We start from the raw sequence: 24,876 nt of genomic DNA on the forward strand, positions 1-24,876 counted from the left end.
TACGCATTTCCCGATGAAAAAAGATACACACAGCCACTGTGGCTCAGAGCTGAGCCATGGCTCAGATACACAGAGAGCAGGGGGACGCTGCGGCTATCCCGGCCGGATGGGGGCTCGCCAGGAGAGATGATTTCCCAGGCACACCTAGATTGCTGCAGCTTTAATCACTAATCTCCTGACCAATTTCTCCCTGTGATGTGGAAATTACACCCTCAACTGCTGGTTTACCTAATGATTCAGGAAAGGGTGGGGAAAAGTAAAAAAATGGGGGAGAGGCAGGAACCAATCTCAGAAGCGAAGCGAGGCAGGTGGCCATGTTTCTGCCTACCCTGGCACAGCGAGCAGAGATCTGCTTCCCTTAAGCTGCGCTGGGCTGGCACTCCCTTCAAGATCCGCTGTAGAAATCGTAACTGTTAGAGTGGGGAGGAAATGTGAGACCACCTTGCTTAACTCTCCCATTTGATAGATGGGAGAACCAGTCGCACAGTGGCTAAATGACTGGAACTAGTGGCAGAGCTAGGCCACTCTGAAGACATCAAGTTCCCAGTCTAGTGCCCTCGTCGCTCTGCCATGCTGATGCGAAGAAAAGCCTGCTGGAGCATCACTGCCTGGTCCTTTCTCACTTGAGGACTTACACTCATGGTCGCATTGATCTCTGCCACCGTTTCTTCATCTGTGGGAAACTGATAGATCTGGACTCCGTTGCTGACCAGTTCACTCATGATCTTACTCTTGAATTTGTGCAATTCGTTCTTGGCGATGGTGTCAGCTTTTGCAATTATTGGGATGATGTTCACCTATAAAACATACAATTCCAACGTGAGAAAAATAGACAAATGAATAAAAATAGCAAACAGATAAGTGAAAACATATAAACTTCACTTGGAGAACAGAGATGATATTGACAACAGGACCTTTGACGGAGGTGCAACATTAAGACGACATGGGATAATCTTTTAGTTCCACCTGCGAACGCTTTCTCTTCGCCTCGGAGCTGGAAGCACACTTGCCGTTTCCTCTCCTGGGCTACCTCACGCTTCCGCACAGAGTAAAAGGACGCTGCTCTATGAGAACAGGCGATAACAAAGACGCCTATCCTTGAGTAACCAGCCACTCCTTTCAGGCCCCTCCCAGCTCCTTAGGACCTTGATTTTTGCACGTTCCTGGCAGTAGTTTGCAGTATAAAATAGAGTTTTCGTTAGTTAGAACAGTGGAATATTCAGCTCTATGCAGGAAACATCCTTTTGTCCTTCTGATAACCTGAGGGGAGCACCTAACTATTAACCAAAACAAACACGGTTTCACCTACTTTTAAACTTTTCAAAATCACACCAGCCAGTTCTTTTGAAAGTTAGCTTCCATTGCACAACTCCTTCAGGCCAGAAGGAGACCTATGCCCGAGGCCGGGCTCGCTTTCAGAGTATTGGTTACCTGGACCAGGGGAGTTTGACAACAGCGGCAGAAAGCCCCGAAGAGCGCCAAGGTGTCCTGCAGGGCAAGCCCCAGACCCTGAGGTGGGACATTCGTCTCCCAGCTTCAGTCAGCGCTGTCCACAGCATACATTCTTAAAAATTCACTTTTAAGATTAACTTTCCTCCACTCCCTGGTCGGTACCGAGGCTTCAATAAGATGCTGCTACCATCCGATACCTGGGACCCTGCTCTCCACCCAGCTCAGGTGAAAAGGGACGGACTCCGTGAGAAAGCCGTCCTGGCCAGAGGAGAGTCTCTAGGGAGGCTTCCAGGTCACGTCTGCATTCCTTTGATTCTCCTTTTATCCCAAGAGCCAAATCAGAAATCCTTGATAAACCAGAATGAGATGACATGTTGATAGAAAAACCTACTCCTCAACCAACTCCCAATCTCATCTCGCTTGGGCTTCCTCTTCCGCTTGGAGAGAGAAACGGTGGGACATTGGGATCGGGACCGAAGGAACAGAAACTCTGGCTGCTCACACGGGCTATCTTTTGTACACATTGACTGTTCAGTTAATAGCCACACAGACAAAATGGCAGAGGGCCACTGTTTTTAGGCCAGTTTGATCAGAGTAGACAGACAAACCAGGCGATTTAGACTTAAGGTCTCTTTTTCCTCATTCCCAGGGACTTGCAAATCTTTTCTGAAGTTATCATAGTCTTAGTTTCAGTTTGATAAGACTTTGTATTGAACTCAAAAGGAGAAAATACCATAGCTTCGTTCTGTGGTTGTTCTCATCTGCTGCTGATTTATTTCAGAAATCTATTACCTTCCATTTATCCCAAAATGGAAAATTAAATGAACTGAAATGCAGATCAGCTCCTTCCTTCAAATGCTGTGAGAGAGAGAGGTTATCAATGTGGAAAGCTCAGGGGTCAAACTGAAACTAGGACTTCACTTCTTTTCAACTCATGGGCGCAGTCAGCTTCAACATCTAAGATGGACTGTTACCACACAGATAAAAAATCAACTTCTTTTTTCATTCTAAACTTCAAATTAAAGCCAAACCTTTTAAGAGATCTAGTGAAAGTTTTTAAGGAAATAAAGAAATCATAAGTTTATGTTTCAATCTCCCTAAATTTAACCCCTCTTATGACCATTTCCCTGTCTCCACTAAGGAATTTCCCAACTCACCAGACCATATACTATGCTAATGTAAGAACTAAAAATAGCCCTGGCCAGTGTGGCTCAGTTGGTTGTATGTTGTCCTGTGCACCGGGAGGTTGCCGGTTCAACTCCTGGTCAGGACACATGCCCAGGTTGCAGGCTCAATGCCCAAGAGGGGGCTTGCAGGAGGCAGCCAATTGATGGATGTTTCTCTCTCATTGATGTTTCTCTTTCCCTCTCTCTCTAAAAAAAAATCAATAAACTATTTAAAAAATAAGAAAAAGAACTAAAAATGCTTTGTAACAAAGCTGTTACATGGCTTTTTTTTGTTTTCTCCTAACATCCAGAGAAGTTTTGAAGCATTTTTCTCACATTGCTCAACCCTATGGTTCGATAAACCAGAAAACACAAATTATGGGTTTGGGGGATGAACAGGCAGAGCATGGGGGTTTTCAGGGCAATAAAACTACTGTGCCTGATACTATAATGATGGATACATGTCATTACACATTTGTTCAAACCCACAGAATGTACACCAAGAGGGAAGTTTAATGTCAACTATGGACTTTGGGGGATTATGATCTATCGACACAGTTAATCAATTGTAACAAATGTACCACTCTGAAGGGGGATGCTGGTGATGGGGGAGACTATGCATGGGGGGGGGAGCGGGGGTATGTGGGAAATCTCTGTACCTCCCTCTTAATTTTGCTGTGAACCCGTAACTGTTTTTAAAAAATGTTTTACAACAAAACAAAAAACAAAATGTACACTGAAAGCAGAGAATACATTGGGGCCTTGGAACAACGGTGAGCTGACAGGAGAGTGGGGGCAGCAGACGGGCGGCGAGTACCTTACTGTCCAGCTTCTTCATGGTGACCAGGTCCAGGGACTTCAGGGAGTGCCCAGTAGGGGCGATGAAGTAGAGGCACGCGTGGATCCTGGTGTCGTGGTAGTTGAAGAGAGACCGCTTGATCTTCAATTCCTCTTGTAAGTAGGCCTCAAACTGGGCATCGATATATTCCACGATGGGCTTGTAGCTGGAATGCAGAAGAACGTTTTCTAAAGCACATTTTCAATCAGCACGCTTCTAGTCAAGGCTCCCCAGCAGTTCAGTGTGGAACAAGGCTCCAGGAATGTCTACGGTCCCCCCTGCCCCGAGAGCTAAAGCCCGATTCCCTGCATCCGGGGCCTTCTGTCTTCGGTCCCACACCACCCGGCTCACTGTTTCCGGCCCAGCCTCGCACACCAAGCTCTGCCTCCATGCCTTTGCTCACACTAGCTCTTCTACCTGGGACGGTCTCCTTCCTATCACCATCCTGCCTAACAGGCATCCTCTAAAACAGACGATAAACAAGTGTAGCATGCGGTCAATTCCCCCATGGAACCCCTGAAGATATTGCTAAGAGGCGGCGGCATTCTTTCCTCTTGGGGCAAAACTGAGCCTCCAAATCTGTCCCAACAAAGTGATTCTGACAGCCCACACCAACTGACTGACACTGGTGCACAAAATAAAACTGGTCTGTAATTTCAGGACATGGCACCGCCTCCTATTGGGAGCCCCGGCCTGGGCCTCTGCCCGTGCCTCCAGAGGTTAGGGGTTCTCTGTGCGCTCATAAAGCCCTGGGCACATTCCAGGATTCCAGCTATAAACTGAAATGCCTGGACCACTGTGATCTTCTAGGTTCTTTCCAACTCTAAATGTTACGATTTGAAGATACATTTTATAACCCTCTGCTCCCCAAGTTGTAATTCAAATCTTTTTTTGGGTGATTATGTATGATTCGATGAACTGACCATAAACACAATCATTAAAAGCATATCAGGTGGTACACAGGTCACTGTGAATAAGCCATGAACTCCTCTGGGTCCCAGGGGTCTAGCTGCTCAGGAGAGGTTAGTCAGCAGCAGTGAGACCGGCCTATTGGGAATACAACAGGTTGATTCTCCCCAACTTACTACGGTGCTAAGGAATGATTTAAACTTTAAGAAATATAAAAACCTTCCAACACTAAGCCCCAGGACTATAAATTAACTGAAATCCCTGGAAGGGAACTACAAATCTTTTAAAATGAAGATGACAGCAGACACCTTAAGTGAAAAACAAACAAAAAACCAAAGTAAAAATAAAACAGAGAAACCAAACAAATTTATGACTCAAACCAAAACTGTCAGAAAAGCTTTTTGATGACATTTTTCCTTGGAAACTTATCACAAACCCTTGGTTCATTTTAAGCAGACAAGTCTCTAGAGGTTAAAAAAAAAAAAAAAAGTGGAATGTGCCTCAGCAATAAGAATAAAGTTCTCAATCATGGCAAGCAAAATTCCAATGAAAAGGATGAGCAAGTGATAAGTCTTCTATGTTTTTCAATTTTAACATATAGGCAGGCATTATATAACAATAGTAATCCTCATCTTTATTCCAGGATAGTTATATAGGAGGGTGGTTAGAAGCATAGATTTAAGCTAGACCACCTCAGACCACAGTCTACTCTACAACTTACTAGCTGTGTGACTTTGAGCAAGTTACTAAAGCTCCCTGTGTCTTAGTTTCCTCATAGATAAATCAAGGACAAAAATGGTATCTATATCAGAGAGCTATTGTGGTAAACGAGTGAGCTAATATCTGTAAAGGACTAGCACATAAAAGTAAGATATAACTGTTTCACTGTCATATAAGAAACAACAAATAAGAAATAGCATGCCTGCCCTAACCGGTTTGGCTCAGTGGATAGAGTGTAGGCCTGCGAACCAAGAGGTCCCAGGTTCGATTCTGGTCAAGAGCATGTACCTTGGTTGCGGGCACATCCCCAGTAGGAGGTGTGCAGGAGGCAGCTGATCGATGTTTCTAACTCTCTATCCCTCTCCTTCCTCTCTGTAAAAAATAAAATATATTTTAAAAAAAGAAAAAGAAATAGCATGCCTGACATTTTTAAAAGACAAGGGGGAAAAAAACAAGAGAACTTTACCCTCACCTGGTTCCATGGCAACCGCTCTGCCACTGAGCTCATACCCAGTCAGGGAGGGACCTGGCCCCTCCAATGAGGGCCATGATGCCTGTCAGTCCGGGTCCTGGTCTTTCAGTCTCCTGACACCGAGGCATGTGTTGGGGGAATCAAGATACTCCCCCAGCCCCCCCTCAGCCCCAAGGGGAGGAAAAGCAGCTCACAGCAATTGCTCCTTTCTGGCTCCCCAGTTCCTAATTTGCTTCTCAGCACCTCCTCCCCAGCCATTGTCCAAGCATGTTCTGCTTTCTATTAATTTCCCTTTTAGCCTCTGGTTTGATTCTGATGCTCCAAGATTACGGAAGACAGACCATCTCTCCTTTTTTTTAAAAAAATATTTTTTTTTATTGATTTGAGAGAGGAAGGGGGGGGGGGGGGAGAGAATCATCAATGATGAGAATCATTGATTGGCTGCCTCCTGCACGCCCCCTACTAGAGACTGAGCCTGCAACCTGGGCATGTGCCCTGACTGGAATCGAACCGTGACCTCCTGGTTCATCAGTTGATGATCTACCACAGAGCCATGCCAGTCAGGCCCATCATCTCTCCATTTCAAGTGAGGAATGCTTTCTGCCCTGGATTCAATATAGCCAAAGAACTCTATTGTTCTCTTACAGCTCGGGCCGCCTCTGACTTCCTGTTACAGAGTGCTGGCCAATCTTTCCTCTTCTCCTTTTTCTCTACGTGGTCTCCCTGGAAAATCACAGCTTTTCCTCTGTTTCACTTGCCATCCACCTGATGATGATGACTCACAAATCTCTACTTCCAACCCGATCCTTCACCTGAGCATCAGACCCATCCATCCGACTGCCTACGAGATGTCTCCAGGTGCTCTTCTAACTGAGTCTAAAATCAAACACTTCATCTTGCCCCCAAACCCACACTTGCCCATGTTCCTCAGCACAGCGAACGGCACCTCCATCCACACCGCTGGTCAAGTCAAAAACCTCGGGTCCCCCCCTTACCTCCCCCACACAAAAGCCCATCCATTTTGTGCATCATTCTAACCTAATAAAAAATGTACTCCAGGAGAACTATTTACCAAAATCACTAGTCCTTTGTGGAAGATTTAATTACGTTGATGAAATAGCTCCAGAGGCGTTATCCTCTGGTTCACAACCCTTCACACAGATCCTCTGCCCTGTCTTCCTCTCCTTTCCACTTCCCCTTACCAGCATTTCAGTTGCAAAGACAAGGACACTGAATCCCTATTTTGCCTTTTGCTAGTTTCCATTCTTATAGAAAGGACACCTATTTATATTCTGTTTGGCCAATTCTAACATCTCTGGATTGTAGCTATATAAATCAGAGGAAATGGGGGGAGGGGAGAGCACACCATATCTAGCCCTTCCATTTTCACATGATTTCCTTTTATGGCATGGGGCTATTCCCTTTTACCCACCACTCATTTTTTTCACATACCTCCAGCCATTAAAAACACAATAAAAGGGCAAATGTTTGACTATGAAACTGATGGAATAAATGTTCATACAATGTTTTTTATCCACCCACTGATCATTCTTGCAAAATAGCCAATGCCATCATTCAGGGCTGACTCTCCATTTTATATTTGACCAGACACCTACCATGTATTTTTCTCTATCTTTGCTATCTGTTAACCAAAGTCAATTTTCGTTATCCCACAACTACCTTCACCAGAAAGTGTAAAAAAAAAAAATTAGAACTCAAAAACCAAACAGTCTACTTCAATTCCATTTTTATAACTTTGATGAAGACTTGATGAGTTTGAGGATTCTCTCTAAGTGAATTTCAACCACCCATGCCTTGCAGGGCTATTTATCATTCTAGTTAATAAGCCATTGACGGTCTGTCTCCACCTCCTACATGTAGGGCTAATTATTCGATTTCCAGCAATACAGCAAAATTTGGTTTCCTTCTTCTCCAGACCCCTTTCCTTCTTCACTGAAGAGCACAGACAACAAAACAAGGAAGACCTTAATCCACAAAGAGTTAATCGTGCTAAACATAACAGGAAACCTTACCAGATCTCTCTTCCTGCCTCCTTCTAGCTAGCCTGGTCCCAGGCAGATAATGCTGCAGGAATGCCGACATGTCCGAAGCCTATATAAACAAACTGGGACATTCTTGAGGTCTTGCATCAATGGCAGAAAAGCTTGCCTAATCCCCACACTAGTGAAATAATCATGGGTTCGGAGAAACAGCACATCCTTTACCATACGGTTACATATCAACGCAAAAATGCATATCCCACTTCCAATTTTTGGATGGATGCGGGGCCTATCTGAACAAGTATTTTAAACAGTAGTCATTTGGGTTTACAGTCCATAGTGTCCACCCTGCCTTCTGGGGCACAGAGTTCTAAATGCCATTGAAAGAGGTTATGCAACAGCTGTCAAGACATTTCAGAAGAAAAAAAAATATTTGGTATCTAGGTTAGGTTAATATCACACTTCCTCTCTTCTAAGTCTCCTTGGAAACTACTATTTGACCCAAATGAGTCAGATAATTTCTTAAAGAGGCCTCCAGCTGCAGCGATGAGGATCGGCACAGGACTAGCCACTGGCTGGTCGGTGCAGGTGAGTGCAAACCCACCCGCCTAAGGGAAAGTCCCTGGTTAGAGGCGGGCAAAAACGCAGGGGCAGGACTGAGGCATGACTCTGAGCCAGAACAGCACGTGGAATCTTAGCAGCAGGATGCTGGAGGATAGTCTCAATCCTGCAGAAAGGGATCCTGAAAAGGTCCAGTTGCTGCCTCCCCAACGGTGTGCACACACTTTAACCCCAGGGAGAAACCGTGCGGGTCGGAGATGGAGACACACCTTGCTCTGAGTGTGCGCTGTGATTGCACAGTGACCAGGGGCCCCAGCCCTCTCCCGGGCTCCCACAATGCACCTGTGCTCTTCACCTGGTCGCCAGGGTTTTCTCTTCATCCACTCCACTTGGCATTACCAACAGCCTTCAGGCAGTAACCTCGCCATCATTGCTTGGCACTGAGGTCCTAAGTTAAGAGCAACTGCTCAGCTGCAGGGTCTGAGCTCAGCTGTCCCCGACCCCTACACAATGTACAGATAGTCCATTTTGACCAGCAAAATAACATCTCTCACTATATCTAACACGTTCTTCTGTTATTACCGGACAATGTTTATTGAAGAGCATTTAAATTGCTCTATAGATAAAACAGAGCTCAGTGCTCAGCTATATAAGGAATTAAGTATTCCTTTTTCATTACCATGGTGCTCATATAGATAAGCGATAGTTAAAATACAGGGTGGGCAAAAGTAGGTTTTCAGTCGTGAGTGCATGAAACAGACTTTATTCTTGTATTACTATTTATTAATTATTGTATTATTTTCCATACAAAAACTATAACCTACTTTTGCCCCTCCCCCATCTATCTAGGCAATGCACATTTCTAGATAAAAAAAATAGTTCAAGTTCCTTTATACAAAACACATGTATATAATATACATAGTTTTGAATAAAAAACCAAACAGGAAAAGCCCTGGTGCTAATGAAGTTTCTGAGCTCTGAGTAAACACACCATCATTTGTTGACTTGGTGTTTTATTCCCACAATGCTGTCATCGCTCAAAAATGTCTCTGGAAGCCCCCTCCTGGAAACATCTTTGGCCTGGGACAGTTTATTTTAACTTTCTCAAACTTCTTTTGAGATAAAATGGAACATTTAAAGTAGTCAGCCAGAAACTAAGATTTTCCCAACAGATCTTTCATAAAAATGTTTCCTTCGCTTAGGGTGTTCAGGAGCAACCCGAGGCAGAAGTCACGCAGGGGAAGGGTTCTTCTTGCAGGCGATGGTGGAGGCCCCTGGTTATCTGGACACACTTGGTGGAGGTTCCAGGGACCTAGCCCAGGGCCACAAGGTGGTTGGCGGTAGGTGTTTCCGCTAACTGTCCTGTGGGGCAGTTGTATGTTTCTGTTCCTTTAAATTGATTTTCCCGATGGGAAATCCCCCAAACCTGGTTCCATGGCCCTCCTGGAAAAATGCCATAAGTTACCTTATCCCTTCTAACACGTCCCCTTTCCGCTTACACTAGCTGGAATCAATTACACAGGCTGATTCTGACTTTAAGAAAATGTCTCAGGACAAGAACGTGTCATCTTTTCATCGATACAGTGGGACCAACTACCATCATCAGTGAACACTCAGCCTTTGAATTTACCAGGGATGGGTCATGTTATTGCTTCATCCACTTATATCCCCACAAAATCCCAAGAGATACCTGTCATCTTTATTTATCTGGTCTCCAAAGCCCACAGTGTCCACGATGGTTAATTTCAGCCGGACGTTGCTTTCCTGAAGCTCATAACTTCTGGCTTTTAACCGGACGCCTGGTTCATTGTGAGTGGCGGGGTCGCTTTCAAATTTGGTGTTGAATAAAGTGTCCATTAGCGTGGACTTGCCGATGCCCGTCTCACCTACATGACCACAGGGGAGGAATCGGAGAACGTGTCAGTGCCTCGCACGCGTGTTTCGTAACCATGTTTGTACAGCTTCTAAAAAAGCCACTACCACCAGTAATCCCTCCACGAAAAGATAGTTCCTTCCAGGTGAGCTTTATTGAATACCTCCCTAGAAATGTCATAATAATTAGCTTTAGAAACTATTGAGCAGAAAAGACCTTGAACTTACAGATCAAGATACTCTTCTTTGGCTCTAGAGAAACAACCTGTGTGCACATTACAAAGATGTAAAGGGTATCTCTTCTTCTCCTGATTGTTGGTGTGTAAAACTGTTACCTAAAGGAAATTATACTGTTGAATTTCTGTTACTAGGAAGAGACATATTCCATTTATACTGAATTATCTGATACCAGGTACTGCTGTCATAGTTACATTTTTCAAAACAACACTTTGGAGTAACAGTCACAATCACACGCCCACCAAGTGACTGGGTGCTGACTTTGTGCCAGGCGCTGTGGCCAGAGCTTCCAACACGTGACCTATTTAAACCCCATCACAATCCTCCATGAAGCAAACAGGTGCTCCTGCCCCCTCCGTTTCACAGCCGGGCACGAAGGCTCAGGTAGGGTGTAGGTAACCTGCCTGAAGTCACATTATTCAGTGGCAGAGCAGTGTTCTAACCCAAGTCTGTGTGACGAACACCTACACGGAGCCCACAAAGCATCCTGACTTTCCTATTACAGAAAAAACAGACTGCCCAATATTTTCCGCTTATAGTTATGAATTTGTGTGCATCCTCTATCTTATCCTCATTGTCTTTTCCTATTCAGCTGGAGTCCAGATGGTAAACATTTACTAGAGAGTTCTCCCCGTTTCACAGTGATGTCTGAAACAATGAAACTGAATCATGTTAAATGACCTGCGACAGTGGCCTTATTAATTCACCTTGATAATTTAAGTCATTAAGTGTTTACCGAGACCCTAATATGTGCAGAGCAGAGTGGCAGGTACCCGGTACCACTGTACTAATCAAATGGTGAGACACAAATGTGGAGCTACAAAGAACTTTAGCCTGACCTTCATCATAAAACCAAGCAAAATTCTCCTTCATTCTAATTCCAAATTAATTCTGAGTCAAAAATAGTTGGCAAGGAGAAAGAATCCACCCCACCCTTGTCATGGTGCTGGTGTTAGTGATTCAATATGTGATGGCGGAAAAGGGGAAGTAGAAATCAAAGAACGTTATCCATAGGAAAGTCTTTTTATTTTGAATTTGGAAAATCTCCCAATTAGGTTTCCAACTCAATTTGAACATGCTAATATGCTGCAGCCCTTCCGGCAAATCCCAGGAACAGGTCCTCTTCTAACGGGTTTCGATGATGCCTGTTAGGATGGTGACAACTGCATGGAGAAAAAGGAACTCTGGGATTTACAGCCCTGAGGCAAGTCTCCCACTGTAATGGCAAAATCCACTTAATTATAAGTTCCATATTACTCACTGTTTTCCAACATAAAGCAAAAGTGAAGGAGGATGGCGTTTTTCTGGATCTGAGCTTTCTCTAGGGAGCAGCCTTGTGTGGTTTGCCATTGACTACAATGATTCACTTAGAGAATGAGTCGGTCAAGCATGTTTGCCTTACTTTTTGACCTTGCCCATCGGGCCCCGGATACATACAAGATCAAAGCATTTCCTCTCCTTTCAGCCTTCATTCAGCCAGTATTTTTCCATTGCTTACTCTGTACACCAAGCTCTGTGCCACGTTCTGGGAATGCGACGAACTAGCCTGCTGTGGTATTCTCCCATGCCATAGAATCTGACCTGGAACATGACTGCATGAATATCAATCAAGACTCTAATTTACTATGATGGGAATAATATTCTAAGTGTCTGCCATAACCACATTCCTCTTATGAGCAAGACAATACTTTATACCTAGTGACCACAGGTAACGAAACCAGGGCTAGCCCCCTGAACAGAGGCACCCACGGAAGCCTAATCATGATGCTCTGAGACAGTGCCCCATCCTGGGCAGTGACCTGTCTATCCAATCAGAACTCCCCTCCTTGGCAGTTGGAGTGAGAGATACACAATCTGCACACATGACAATGGCATAAGAAAAGCTACACAGAGAGAAGTGAATAAGCAGAAGCCATGAGGCAGCAAAGGCTTCAGGTAAACTGAAGATGTTGACAGACCATTAGCTGGGAATATAGGAGAAAGAGAGCAGATAGACACAATAGAGCTTAGTGTCTGAAATTCAATCTATACTAATAAAAGGGTAATATGCTAATTAGGGTAGATGTCTTCTGGACATCCATCCAGACAAAGCCACAGTGGCCGTGAGGCCCGGCGCTCAGGCAGCTGCCATGGCCGGCAGTGGCAGCAGCAGCGGGGCGATGGGGGCAGCACCTTCCCCTAATCAGCCCAGTCGCCTCCCACAGAGGGAGGCCAGGCTGCGGCTTAGGCCCGCTCTCTGTGGGGAGTGGGCCTAAGCCATCAGTAGGACATCCCCTGAGGGCTCCTGGACTGTGAGAGAGGGCAAGCCGGGCTGAGGGGACCCCCCCCTCCCCAGTGCAGGAATTTTCGTGCACTGGGCCTCTAGTCATTAATAATACTTGAGCATTTACTATGTGACAAGGATAGGTGCTGGGCATAAAATGGTGACTAAAAAGAGACAGCAGACACTGAGTGAACTTCGGTAACATCCTGAATGTCATTCCAGATCTCCATGAAGTCTGCCTGTGTAGCAGTTGAGACATTTTCCTGTCTTCCTTGCCTTCCTGAGTGTTCTTACCAAAAAGGCCCGTAGTAAGAGTAATCTATACTAGTCTGTGCTCCCTAACATAACATGATAGAGCTCAACGCTGCTCATATCCATGATTCATGGTTTAACAAAATAACTTTGAGCAAAACAAAGTTACTGAGTAATGGATACAGAAACAAAACAGGGCCCCCACTCTTAAGATACTTAGAATCAGGTAGGCAATCTGATACGGTAGGTACTCCAGGCATTTTACATACCTGTTACATGTGTACCTTTCTCAAGTGCAGCAAACTTCTTTTCACGATTTACCTATTTTCAGGCCCGAGACAAAGGGACGACAGCAGGACTGCCTTATAAGGTAAAGGTTCTGTCTGTAGACAGTGATCCATTCAACTTTCTTTCCCTAAGGACAGCAATAAAGCCTTCAATTTCCCTGGTAGGGACTCTGGGTTACCATGACAGGACTGAAATTACCATCTCATTGACTTGGCTGAGAATTAGTTAAGCACGCGTCAGTCAGGAACACCAGGCTTTTTTTTTTTTTTTTTAAGGTAATTTATCATTTACATTAGGGAGGAAATTATGAACAATTAGCATTCCAGGCCCTACTTACAGCACAGGGTTAATCAATGGTTTGGCAAAACCACTGTTCCTTTAAATTTCAGAGTGCTTTACTTTCCATTTCTATGCTCTGTGCTTTTCAGAGCTGTAATTAGATACAGCTACTCCAGAAGCAGTGTGATTCACCAAAAGCAGTTCAGTAAGAAATGACAGCTTTTGGAATAAAAGTAATCCTAGAACTAGGAGAGTTTTCAATGCATTAGTTTTTGAGGCCTCTCTCCAGCCTCCAAAAGGAGGACATTGTCTCTACCTTTGAGAAGAATATTTTTGTTCACTCTAATTGAGTAACTGAAAGCCTACCAGGCATAGGTTCCAATTCACACTAAACAGCGGTAACAATATTTTGAGAAAATGAATGACTAACACCAACATTGAAGCATTTCCAAACTCCTTAGCAGAATACCTGGCCTTTATTAAAAGTTAATTGGAAAGAAAAATGATCCTGATGATCTTTTATGCTGAGATTTGCCACTTGGGTAGATTTTTCCAAGTGTGCTGCTTTGTGTGTGTGTGTGTGTTTCTGTTGTAAATTCATCTACCTAAATGCTTAGTTGTTAGAATAATTAGAGATTTACTTCTGAAGCGCCCCCCCCCACTCCCCCCTTGGCTTCTGTTTTTCTGCTCCTGCAGATGCTGGTGAGCATGACACCCACATCACAGTGGAAAGCAGCCCCGCCTCTTCCGTTCTGATCTCAGGCTTACTTAAATCTACAAGCTCTTAGTTGGACATTGAAAGAACAAACAAGCAAAAAAACCCAACAACAACAAACAAGCAGAAGGACTACATATTATTAATTAACTAGAAGGGAATTGTAGATTGACCAAATAGTTGCTCTATGATGCAGCATTTTTACTCTGATGGCCAAGGCTGAGTACTGGAATGATTAGCCAAGTAACTGTGCAGGAAGGTCTGCCACCTGCTCTGAAGATTCCCCATTTTATTCTTGGTTGGAGCCAGACAACCAGAGAGCTATGTACCTAAGCTGTGTCATTTTATCTCCTCAGAGAATCGCCTTTGATGAAACATGCTTTGGCTAATCCCACCAGCCTGCATGAGGGATTTGAAAGAAAAGCATGTGACACTTGGCATCGCATGGATCCATTCCACTGACCCGGGGACACCCAGGAACCTAGGCCTAGATGTGGGGACATTTATCTTTTCTGAAAACCCCCGGGAGAACCTCTGTCCAGCTGAAACTGTGTTTCACAGATACTATAAATCTGTCATTGTTAAACTTTTAACATATTTGGCACATAGCATGTGCTCAATACATATCTGCTGAACAGCTTTCCTCCATGCTCTGACCGCTGGCTGAAAGGCAAACGCATTCCTGATAGGCAGGTCTGATGGCTTTGAGTTCTGGCTCTATCTCTGACTTCACTTTACTTTGGGGAGTTAATTGTATCTTTATTCATTTACTCATTCATTTCACCCTGTAGACCACTTTCTATGCTTTCCTAGAAAAGCAAGATGGGATAAAAGAAAGTTCACGATTTGATTGTAAAATCCTACAGTTTACGTTGACACTACAGCCTTGACTAAAATTATCTTAAACTGGTGAGTTTTCTATTCCTCTTCTGTCATTCCCTCAAAACAATTATTGTTGAGTTACTTTAAAAATATCTATTTTCAAAATGCATCGTTAATTACTTTGGCCCTGCTATTGAGCTGGTTCCCCTTCCAAAGAGGGGTTTTCTCCCTCTTCGCATGTGCACAGAGACCCCACATACGGCTGCATCAATGCTGAAGTTTCTCGCAGAGCTAGTGTCATTTTTATTTTGGAAAATGAATGGGAAAGATATTTACATTTTAAATTGTGAAGAAAGGCTGAACACTAATTTAGATTCTCTGGATGGGGAAGACAGAAAAGGCTTCATTTAAACCGAAGTGCAGCTTTGGGGTGATTCAGTGTGTTGCAAGCAAGATGGAGAGGGAGGGAACTATGAACTCCCGGGTATTCTGGTACCCAGTTTAGCTTCAAGAATTCTCTTCCCGGTTAAGCGAACACTACTCTCTCACTCTTGGTTACATTTCTTTCCAGAGCTCCACAGAGATGGATGCTGATAACAGACATTTAATTCAGTGCCTCTAAAACTAGACTAAGCTCATGCCAGGATTCGTTTCTGCCCCGGTTCATTTCCTCTGTTTGCGACCCACAGTACACCTTGCCACAAAACAAATTTTGAGAAACATCATCAGTTTCCTTACTAGGCTCATAACTTTTTAAAAAATCCTCAAGTCCCTTCCATACTTATCACATGAAAATAATTCAATGGTGCTGTAAACAGCAAACACACACATACTGTGTAAAAAATTACAGACAGACAGTAGGATGACAAGGAGGAAAGAAAGTACCATGGATGCTCTTAAGCTAAATATGACACCTATTCCTCTGAGGACTGTCAAAAGCTAGAACGCTTTTTCACAGACTCTTACTTTAAAAATAGATGGACCATTGATTGGCAGAGAGTTGTTTTCTTATACAGATATTTTGCTGTAAAATATTTATGGTAAAAAGATTTGATGCATTCCACTCTCTGAGGATAAGTATGCTTAATATTAATGCTGACACCCCTGTGTCCCAAAGAGCTGATGCTGGCTCTGACCACAGGGCTCCAAAGAGTTATGGAAAAGAATCTGTTGGCTTGATATCCTGGCAGGGAAGGACAGCCAGGACTTACTGTGGAGTGAGAAAAAGAAAACACAGCCTGGCCAGTGTGGCGCAGTGGTTGAGCTTTGACCCATGAACCAGGAGGTCACGGTTCAATTCCTGGTCAGGGCATATGCCCAGGTGTGGGCTCCATCCCCAGTGTGGGGCGTGCAGGAGGCAGCCGATCAATGATTCTCATCTTTGATGTTTCTCTCTCTCTCTCCATCATCTGCCTTCCTCTCTGAAATCAATAAAAAAATATTTTAAAAAAACCAACACACACAGAAGAATATGAGCTGCATGAGCTCTAAAACCAAAATTAGTAAGTTCTTATATAATTGTGAAAGAGCTGCTGTACCTGTCCAGTGTGTGCCTCTCTCATGCCCGTCTGCCTTCTGGTCAAGTTCTCTTCCCCATGGGAACCTCTTGTGTTTGGAGCTGAGCTTACCCCATCTCCCTCCCTGAGGACTCAGGCCACCATTCAATATATGGCCTTTTCAGTGTTGGGGGTTGAGGAAGAGTCTTAATGAGTTTAAACTGGATTTTAGCAATTCTCCATGGAAATTTTCCTACTACAAGAGCAGTAAGAGAGAGAGAGAGAGAGAAGTGCAATGTTGCTGGCTTTGAAAATGGAGGGTCCAAGAGCCACTAGAAGCTAAAAAAGCAAGGACATGTAGTCTCCCCTAGAGCAGTGGTCACCAACCTTTCGGACCTCATGGACCACCAGTGAACCGCGGACAACCGGTTGGCAACCGCTGTCCTAGAGGTTCTGGAAAGGACTGTGGTCCTGCCAATGCCTTGAATGTAGGCCGATGCCTTGAATGGAGCCCAGGGGGACACATCTTGACCTTGTAGAGAACCACAAGATAATACTAATAGTAATAAACTGGTGTTGTTTCTTAAGCCTCCAAAAATAATTTCCAAGTACAGAACGATGTAGAAAGTTTCTAGAAGGATTTCAGTGTTATTTTTGTGGAATGGAAATGCGGGTGAAAAACAAAAAGGAGGGGGTTGTTTTTTTATGTACTATTTTTGTTAGTTTGAAAAACTAATTTTAAACATGTCTAAGAATAGAACCAGAATCTAAAAAAATCTAAGAATCATAGGTATTGTTACCCACCCAAGTGAGTCAAAATAGCAGCTGCTCTGCAAATCCAACAGGGCAGCATGGACGTGGCTTGGGAGGAATTCCAACCAGCATCATACCTGTGCTATTTATTTAACACAAGGGGTCAGCCCAGGAACCCACACACGCACTTCATACCATACACCCTGTCAAACCAGGTCCGCCCAGCAAGCCCAGTGCCCCTGGAAGGTTCCCCAACCTGCAGGGGCTGGGACAGAACTCTCACATGTATTTGTGAAGCCGATTTTGTAGACGAGGCTGGGGGAGGCAGGGAAGAGAAGCCAGAATAGTAATCAGCCTACAATTCAGCCCACTTTTCAATAGAAAAAAAAAAATGCCAACAAATTGCTATGCTAATGAGGAACTGCAGGCTCTGCAAGCAGCATTTACTGTAAGAGAAAAGGCAATTCATTTATGCCACGCTGTAGAACTAGCTGCCACTCAGGAGGCGCCCCGCTGAATGTTAAACGGCTTCACTTCACGTAGGGAAAAGGAGAAAGCAAGCAGGAGAGCTGGCTGCCTGGCCCCGGACCTCACGCCAGAGAGCGAGCCGGTCCGTGTGCCCATCAATGGTGGCTTTCTGCTGATGAGCACCCAGTGCAGCAGCTGCATGCAACATGTTCAAATACTTCCCAACAGGGAAACACCTGCCCCTCCCCCTTCCCCTCATGGGGATCATATTAAAAAAATGGTGGTTTTTTAATACATTTTATTGATTTTTTACAGAGAGGAAAGGAGAGGGATAGAGAGTTAGAAACATTGATGAGAGAGAAACATCGACCTTGGTTGCTGGCACATCCCCAGTAGGGGGTGTGCAGGAGGCAGCTGATTGATGTTTCTCTCTCATCGAACCTGGGACCCTTCAGTCCACAGGCCGAAGCTCTATCCACTGAGCCAAACCGGTCAGGGCAAAAAATGGTGGTTTTTTCATGGAGTGCACACCTTTTCTAAATTCATTACACTTTCCTTGGACAAGAGAAGTGAGTCTGGTACATTCTGCCAAGCCTGGGTCCACTGGGCTCTACAGAAACACAGAATTCCTGTTGCTCTACCTCAGAGCGAAGTCTTGGGGGTCCATGCCCAGAGGACAATGGCAACAAACCAGTGCCGTCCAAACCACTGCCCTGAGGCTCAGCCGGGCCCCTCATTCATCCGGAGCGACCTGTCGCAGGAAAGGCCATCATCTGTCCCGGGAGCAGTTCTGCTTCAGATCAACAGGAGAGCTGTATTTCTGCCTCCCCCTTTCCCACCTCCTTTTCTACCTTCCTCCTCTCGGCTTAAAAGGGATATGACTAAAGAGAAGAAGAAAAATACCACAGCCAGTGGCCTAGGCTAATGTGTGATGTTTTAAAGGGTATGAATAAAATGTACTGAGGATACAAGTAAGCCAGATCCCTTTGACCTTTGCCATTTGTCTACCAGGAATAAATTTGGGTCAATTTTAGATTCCAACTTAAGGATGAAAGGTTAATCTGACAATTGGGCAGAAAGTTTATTTCAAATATGAAACAGAATTGTAAGTTGTCTTTGCTCTCAAAGCAAACATTTTAAACACTGTAAGTTTATTAAAGTAGTTAGAGTAGTTTCAGATTTTACTTACTGTAGGTAGAATATCTTTTAAAAGACCCCTAATGGAGGTTACTAGTGCACTGCAGTTAGGGACCCCGGCAACACATGCTTAACAGGCTTCTGAGTGGTCTTACTATGTATGTACATCTCAGTTCCCGCTTTTAACTAGTGTCTAGTTAGGGTCTAAGTCCCTCCCCCTATCAAAAATGAAAATAAATGATTCAATAACAACATTAAACTGACCACTAAGTAAAAACAGTTTGAGTAACACCACAAAACTTACAAAGCATGTACCCAAATACAAGCATCTTTGTAACGGTGGGACAGATAGACAGTGGGTATTATTGTCCTGCTTTACTAATGAAAAAAAAAAGTGAAAATGTCATTCTGCTTATTTCTCTGAAATGAGTCTCTCTCACAGGCACCTGCCAGCTGAAGGTCAGACTCCATGCCCGGCAGCAGGTGGTAAGTCACTTACCAACACACAGGATGTTGAAACAGAACCCTTGAGAAGTCGACTTGTTGACCAGCTGGTCAGGAAGACTGTCAAATCCAACATGGCCAGAGAGGGACAAGTTTCGGAGCTCTTCATTCTGGAATTGCAGAGGGAAATGTTTGAGAATCCATGAACTGCGCCACCTGGGTACCACACGTATGGACAACACCCTCTCCCTTCCTTTCTTCCTGGCGTGCCTGGGAGAAAGAGCTGGCCTCTCTACCCACACCCTCCTTGGCTTCTACACAACTGAAGGGATTAACAATCCAAAGCCACGCTCTCTCCACAAAATCACATCCACTCTCAAGGGAATGGTCTCCAGCACACCTTACTCCCGGTTACCCGTGCACTGATCCAGGGAAAACTGAGCTTCTAGAGGTGACTATTTCAGATACGTAGCACGAGACATAAAAACTCCAACCATTCTGGTAGCTTTGAACACTCAAGAAAAACTTTCAAATGACTTTCAACCCACAGTAAAAACTAAATAACACTCTTCCAGATACATGGAAGAAGCTCTGAGACGCTCACAGTGGAGGGTACATTCTTCTTACAACTATGGAAATTCTGCAACTACCATAATGTCACATATTTAAAACCACTCAGCACATGAACTGATCCCATCTCCATTAGCTGGGCAGGCTTCTGAGGGCTTCTTCGCTCTCCCCTACCTGGCTCCCAGCCAGGCTCCTCATCCAACCGTCTTGGAGTTTACTGAAGGAGGTGGGATTAGGCAGTTATACATTTCAAAAGTTGGGTGAGTTATGCTGTTTTATAAAATGACTAGAAGCCCGGTGCACGAATTCGTGCACTGGTGGGGTCCCTCGGCCTGGCCTGCACCCTCTCGCAATCCGGGACCCCTAGGGGATGTTGGATTGCGGGTTTCAGCCCAATCCCCGCAGGTCAGGCCAAGGACCCCACCAGTGCACGAATCCTTGCAACAGGACTCTAGTATGCATATAAGATCTTTCTCTACCCATCCTCCCCCTACCCCCTTCCCTCTGAGATTCATCAGTCTGTTCCATGTTTCCATGCCTGTGCGTTGAGCGTCTGCCCCCTGGTGGTCAGTGCACGTCACAGCTACCGGTCAAACAGTCGCTTAGGCTTTTATATATATAGATGCCTACTGCCTCCATGACTTTGAAGGCATCCCAAGGGTGTTGGAGATGACCTGTGAAATCTTTCCTTCCCAGGGAAGCAGAGGTCAGCGATGGTCCTTCAGTTACAATACCACAGTTATGGCTTGGCATTCCAGAAACTAGGTACTGAAAGCCTTCTTGAAAACACGACTCCTGGTGTTCTGGCTATGTTGCCAATGAACTTTATATTCAAAATGCTAAAATTGAGATTAAAAAAAGAGCCTCAAATTTACAGTTTAATAAATAAAAAATTTAAAAAAGCATTGGCCAGGGTCACTTAGTCAACATTTAAAAAAATTAAAATGCAGGTTTTCTTTTTGCCTATTTGTCTTAGATAATGATGGGAGGGATTTCTTTTAGTAATCTGGGGCCGAGACTCCACGTCCAAATCTCCAGGGTCACTACAGAGGCAGAGAAATGTGGTTCCCTGAACGTAGTGATTTTAAGGGACTGTTTTATGAACAATATAATGTCTAAGGTCCTTGCCAGCTCTAAAATCCTGATTCTCTGAACAAGACTGAAAGCCATCACGCTGCCTGAATACCATGGTGGCAGCTGCAGGCTTGAGGTCAATGGGACAGAGAACAGATGCTCAGTCTATGAATAGTTTCCTTGAAACCTGCCAACAGTGAATACGAGCCTCAAGAGTGGGCACTTATCCTTGAACAGGATGGCACGGTGGGCAGCTCACCAACAGCTTCCGGAGCAGGCCCCAGTCGGCAGCAGGCCTGGTAGTTGGCCCGTCCGCCCCCAAATACCGCACTCTCACCCGTCCCTTCCTCTTCAGATACCTCAAGGTTCAGACAGCAGGTATTTTTAGGGCGTGTACCACATCCGCCAAGACTTGGGGGAGGAGGATTTGAAATGAGTCTGGGTTATATTTAGACCTCTTTCCATCACAGCTGTGCAGTGGCTGCTGTGTGTCAGGCTAGGAGAAGCCACACCAGCCTTCATTTCAGTCACATCCCTGATTCGAACACTCGGCAAATGGCACAAGAGGAGACAAGGCCCAGAAGAACCATCATCCTACCTCCCCTCTCCTCTCCGCCACAATTTTAATTTCCAGGGATCGGGAGGGGGAGTGGCTCATTGCTCGGGATTCTGGAGTGTTGGGTTTTTAAACTCAGATATCCACCCAGGAGCCAATCCTGGTAAAGGATCAGTTAGTAATTATAGCTCTCATCCCAGGACCCAGTGCTCAGCATCTCATATTCTCACCATTTCCAAAACACGAGAAACCACCCCCACATCCACTGAGTATTTTTATACCCACGGAAAAACCACACACAAAATGAAGGGTTATAAAACAGTTTGGTCCTGAAATTTTTTTAAAATTTGAAGGTATGTCTTCAGAGTCTCCGCCTTCTAACTTTGTAACAAAAAAAATATGTAAATGTTATAATGCCATTTTAATTTAATTCTCGGCCCAGTATTAAAGGAATCCTGGGAGTTACTGCCCATCAGTATGTGATGGGGAAAAGGGAAACCGGCATTTCTCCTTTGGTCCATGAACAGATTGAAAAACTGGAAGGCACGTAGGAAATGTGAGGAGAGGTTTAACTCTCACAGAGCAGCGGAATCAAACCCCGCACTCCAGCGCTTACCACTCCCTGCTTCCTGCTTCATGCCCCAGCTGCTTCTGTCCAAAGAATGTGGGGTTCCTTCTGAGTCTGTGGGCGTGGTCTCAGCAATCTCCTCTGTTCTGTCTTTAGCACTCTCAGAACGGGGGCGCTTTATCTCTGAAGCTGATCTCTTTGCCTGCATTCACTTCTGAATTTCTATCAAAGGGGTGTTTTTTGGGGGGTTGTCCTATCTGTATGTACCTCAAGTTGACATTCACCAAACTGAAATCATATTCCTCTATCCTAAACCACCCCTACGCCAGAGTTCCCTGTGCCTGTTAGCGGCACTTACCTAAGCTGGAGACCCTCCTACCCCCTGTATCCATTCCCAAGTGCTAGCAACATCCTCTTCTCTAGTCCTACTAATTCAACAGCCTCCCAGCTGTCTCCTGGCCCAGGTCCTGTTCCCTCTAATCCCCTCTGTGCCTCGCCGGCAAAGGGATCTCAGTACTCAAAGGCCCACAGTCCCAAACCCTGGCCTGCCATCTCAGGACCTCCAGGGGCTCACCCCAAATCTCTATTCCTACTGGACCGCCCACTGCTCCCCATGGAGCACATTACACTGCAGTCCACCTGAATCCCTCCCCTTTCCTGGGACAATCCAGGTTTCTCCAGTCAGAGTTCACTCACACCATTTTCTCCACCCGGGAGGTCCAATGTTTACATAACCAAACCTTCCAGATCCCACTGAAATGTATCTCCATCACTGTCTTCATTATGAAATTTCAGTGACCATGCTCCTTATCAAGAAAAAGAAAATAATGATGGCATAAAGGTGGCTCAAGCGATTTGTGTATTCCATGATCACCACAACAGCTAACAGTTATCGACCATTTCCAATGTTCCAGAAAAGCGCTAACCATGAATGAACTAGTTCATGTACCGTAACAATTCTATGGGGCAGTTACTATTATTACCCAATCCCAACTCCCAGATGAGAAACCGGAGCACAGAAGTTCAGTGACTTACCCAAAGTCAGACAGCTGGTACACTGAGGAGCTAAAATGTGCCGTTAGCCACCGCTATCTCACAATCTGAGTCAGCGATTTCCAACCTTTTTCATCCCCCAGCACACAAACTAATTACTAAAATTCTGGGGCACAGCAAAATATCTATTTTTTGCCGATCTGACAAAAAAACAAAACACGGTATAATTTTGAATCATCCACACTGGACAGCTATTGTTACATTGGCTGTTGTCCTCTTTTTTTTTTTTAACTAAAAAAAAAGGGGGAAAGAGGTCTGTGCACCTGACTAAATAGTCAGGTATTACATATTTGTTGTTGTTGTTAATCCTTACCCGATGATATTTTCCATTGATTCTTTTAGAGAGAGTGAAAGGGATGGGGATAGACAGAGAGAAAGAAACAGTGATGTAAGAGAGACACATCGATTGGTTGCCTCCCGCATGTACTCCAACAGAGGCCAGGGATCGAGCCTGCAACCGAGGTACATGCCCTTGACCAGAATCAAACCGAAGACCCTTCAGTCTGCAGCCGACGCTCTAGCCACTGAGCCAAACCGACTAGGGCAGTACTGCATGTTTTAAAAAAAACTCTTGCAGCACAGCAGTTGAAAACCACTGATCTAAGTTTCCGGTAGCCCCAGACAATACAATGATTTGAGTGTTATAAAAATCCAATATGTTAAAACAAAAAGGAGAAAATATTCTAACCTTGTCATTCTCTAAAGCTGGTACCTATAAGATTGGTGGAAGTCAAGAGTTAGTATTGGCAAAGCAGCTCCAAGGATATTTTCACTGGTCCTGGCGAGGCTGAGGCTAGATGTTGATTTTCGCAACTATGGCACATGAAGCCAATAATATAGGGCTTGATTTTGACAAACATGAAGCCACTAAGTAGGAAAACCTTAATTGATCTAGTCCTCCCTCCACTTGCTATCTATCTAGTTTTGTACTTAGATGATTTGTTTGCCCCTTCTACCTTGAAATGGGTTGTGACTAAATTCTGTGGGATAACATAAAATCACCAGTCTTTAACTTGACAATCTCCTTTTTCTCTTTTCAGAGCATCTCCACATGGATACAATTATTTGTTCCTTTAAAAATACTCACTGCTCAAAGCACAAGGGAGCAAACTATGCTATTTTTGTTATTCACTGAGGAACACTTTTCCTGCCTTTACAAGGGGTACAAGGTAGTGACAGAGGAAGGACATAAGTAAAGATAAAGCTACAAGAGTAACAGTAATAAATGCCATGACTTTAACTATGGGATGATATTTGGGGGGTGGGGGAGCTAGGGAAAATCAGAAGGCACCATTTAAGAAGGCTAGTGCTCCCAAATCTACCAGGGTAACAGAAGTCCAGTTGGTGGGAGACTTCCAGATAAACGCCCTCTATGCCTAAAGGGTCACTGTGTTATGAATGTACACTTTGAAGTATATCACTGACAAGTGTTTCAGAAGACGCCAGGCTGACTTCATTACTGAAATCGTGATAGAACAAATCATATGAGAATGTGCGCGCACACTTACATTCTGAGTGCTGCTTTAAAATACGTTCCACGATCCCGAACCCTGCGTAACCAGAAGCAGGATGGCAAAAGCCTGGGACTCAGACAGGTATGGGTTTGAACCCCAGCCTTGCTTCCTACTTGCTTTAGTCTCTGTTTCTCCATCAGTAAAAACAAAGCACTTGGCAGGGTGTTGGGAGGGGCCAAGGAAATGGCATGTATGAGAGTGCCTAGCCTTTCACCGTCCTCAGGAAACCTGGGTTTCCTTCCCCTAAATTGGGTGGGAGGAGGAGAAGGCCGTGATTTCAAAGTCTGGTGAACCGGGGCTCTCCTGCGGCTGCTGGGCATGCCAGGAGCAGGGCTGATCGGCAAAGCCCTCAGACTCCCCAAGGAGGAGAAACCACAAAGGAAAGAACAGAGTGAAC

At 44.7% G+C, this 24,876-nt stretch overlaps 1 protein-coding gene across 1 annotated transcript in view; it reads right to left on the minus strand.

The window, feature by feature from the left end:
* Positions 1-464: 464 nt before the first annotated feature.
* Positions 465-24,876, minus strand: part of LOC102439730 (septin-11) — a 64,979-nt gene continuing 40,567 nt past the window's right edge. The window contains exons 2-5 of the mRNA XM_006106675.3: positions 19,200-19,314; positions 9,809-10,004; positions 3,436-3,622; positions 465-797 (exon numbers count right to left, since the gene is read on the minus strand). Coding sequence (XP_006106737.2) covers positions 549-797; positions 3,436-3,622; positions 9,809-10,004; positions 19,200-19,314 — 747 coding nt within the window. The 3' untranslated portion in view covers positions 465-548. The remainder of the gene's footprint in view (positions 798-3,435; positions 3,623-9,808; positions 10,005-19,199; positions 19,315-24,876) is intronic.

The sequence above is a fragment of the Myotis lucifugus genome, unplaced genomic scaffold (assembly GCF_000147115.1).
Source record: "Myotis lucifugus unplaced genomic scaffold, Myoluc2.0 scaffold_881, whole genome shotgun sequence".
In the NCBI taxonomy this organism is placed as follows: domain Eukaryota; kingdom Metazoa; phylum Chordata; class Mammalia; order Chiroptera; family Vespertilionidae; genus Myotis; species Myotis lucifugus.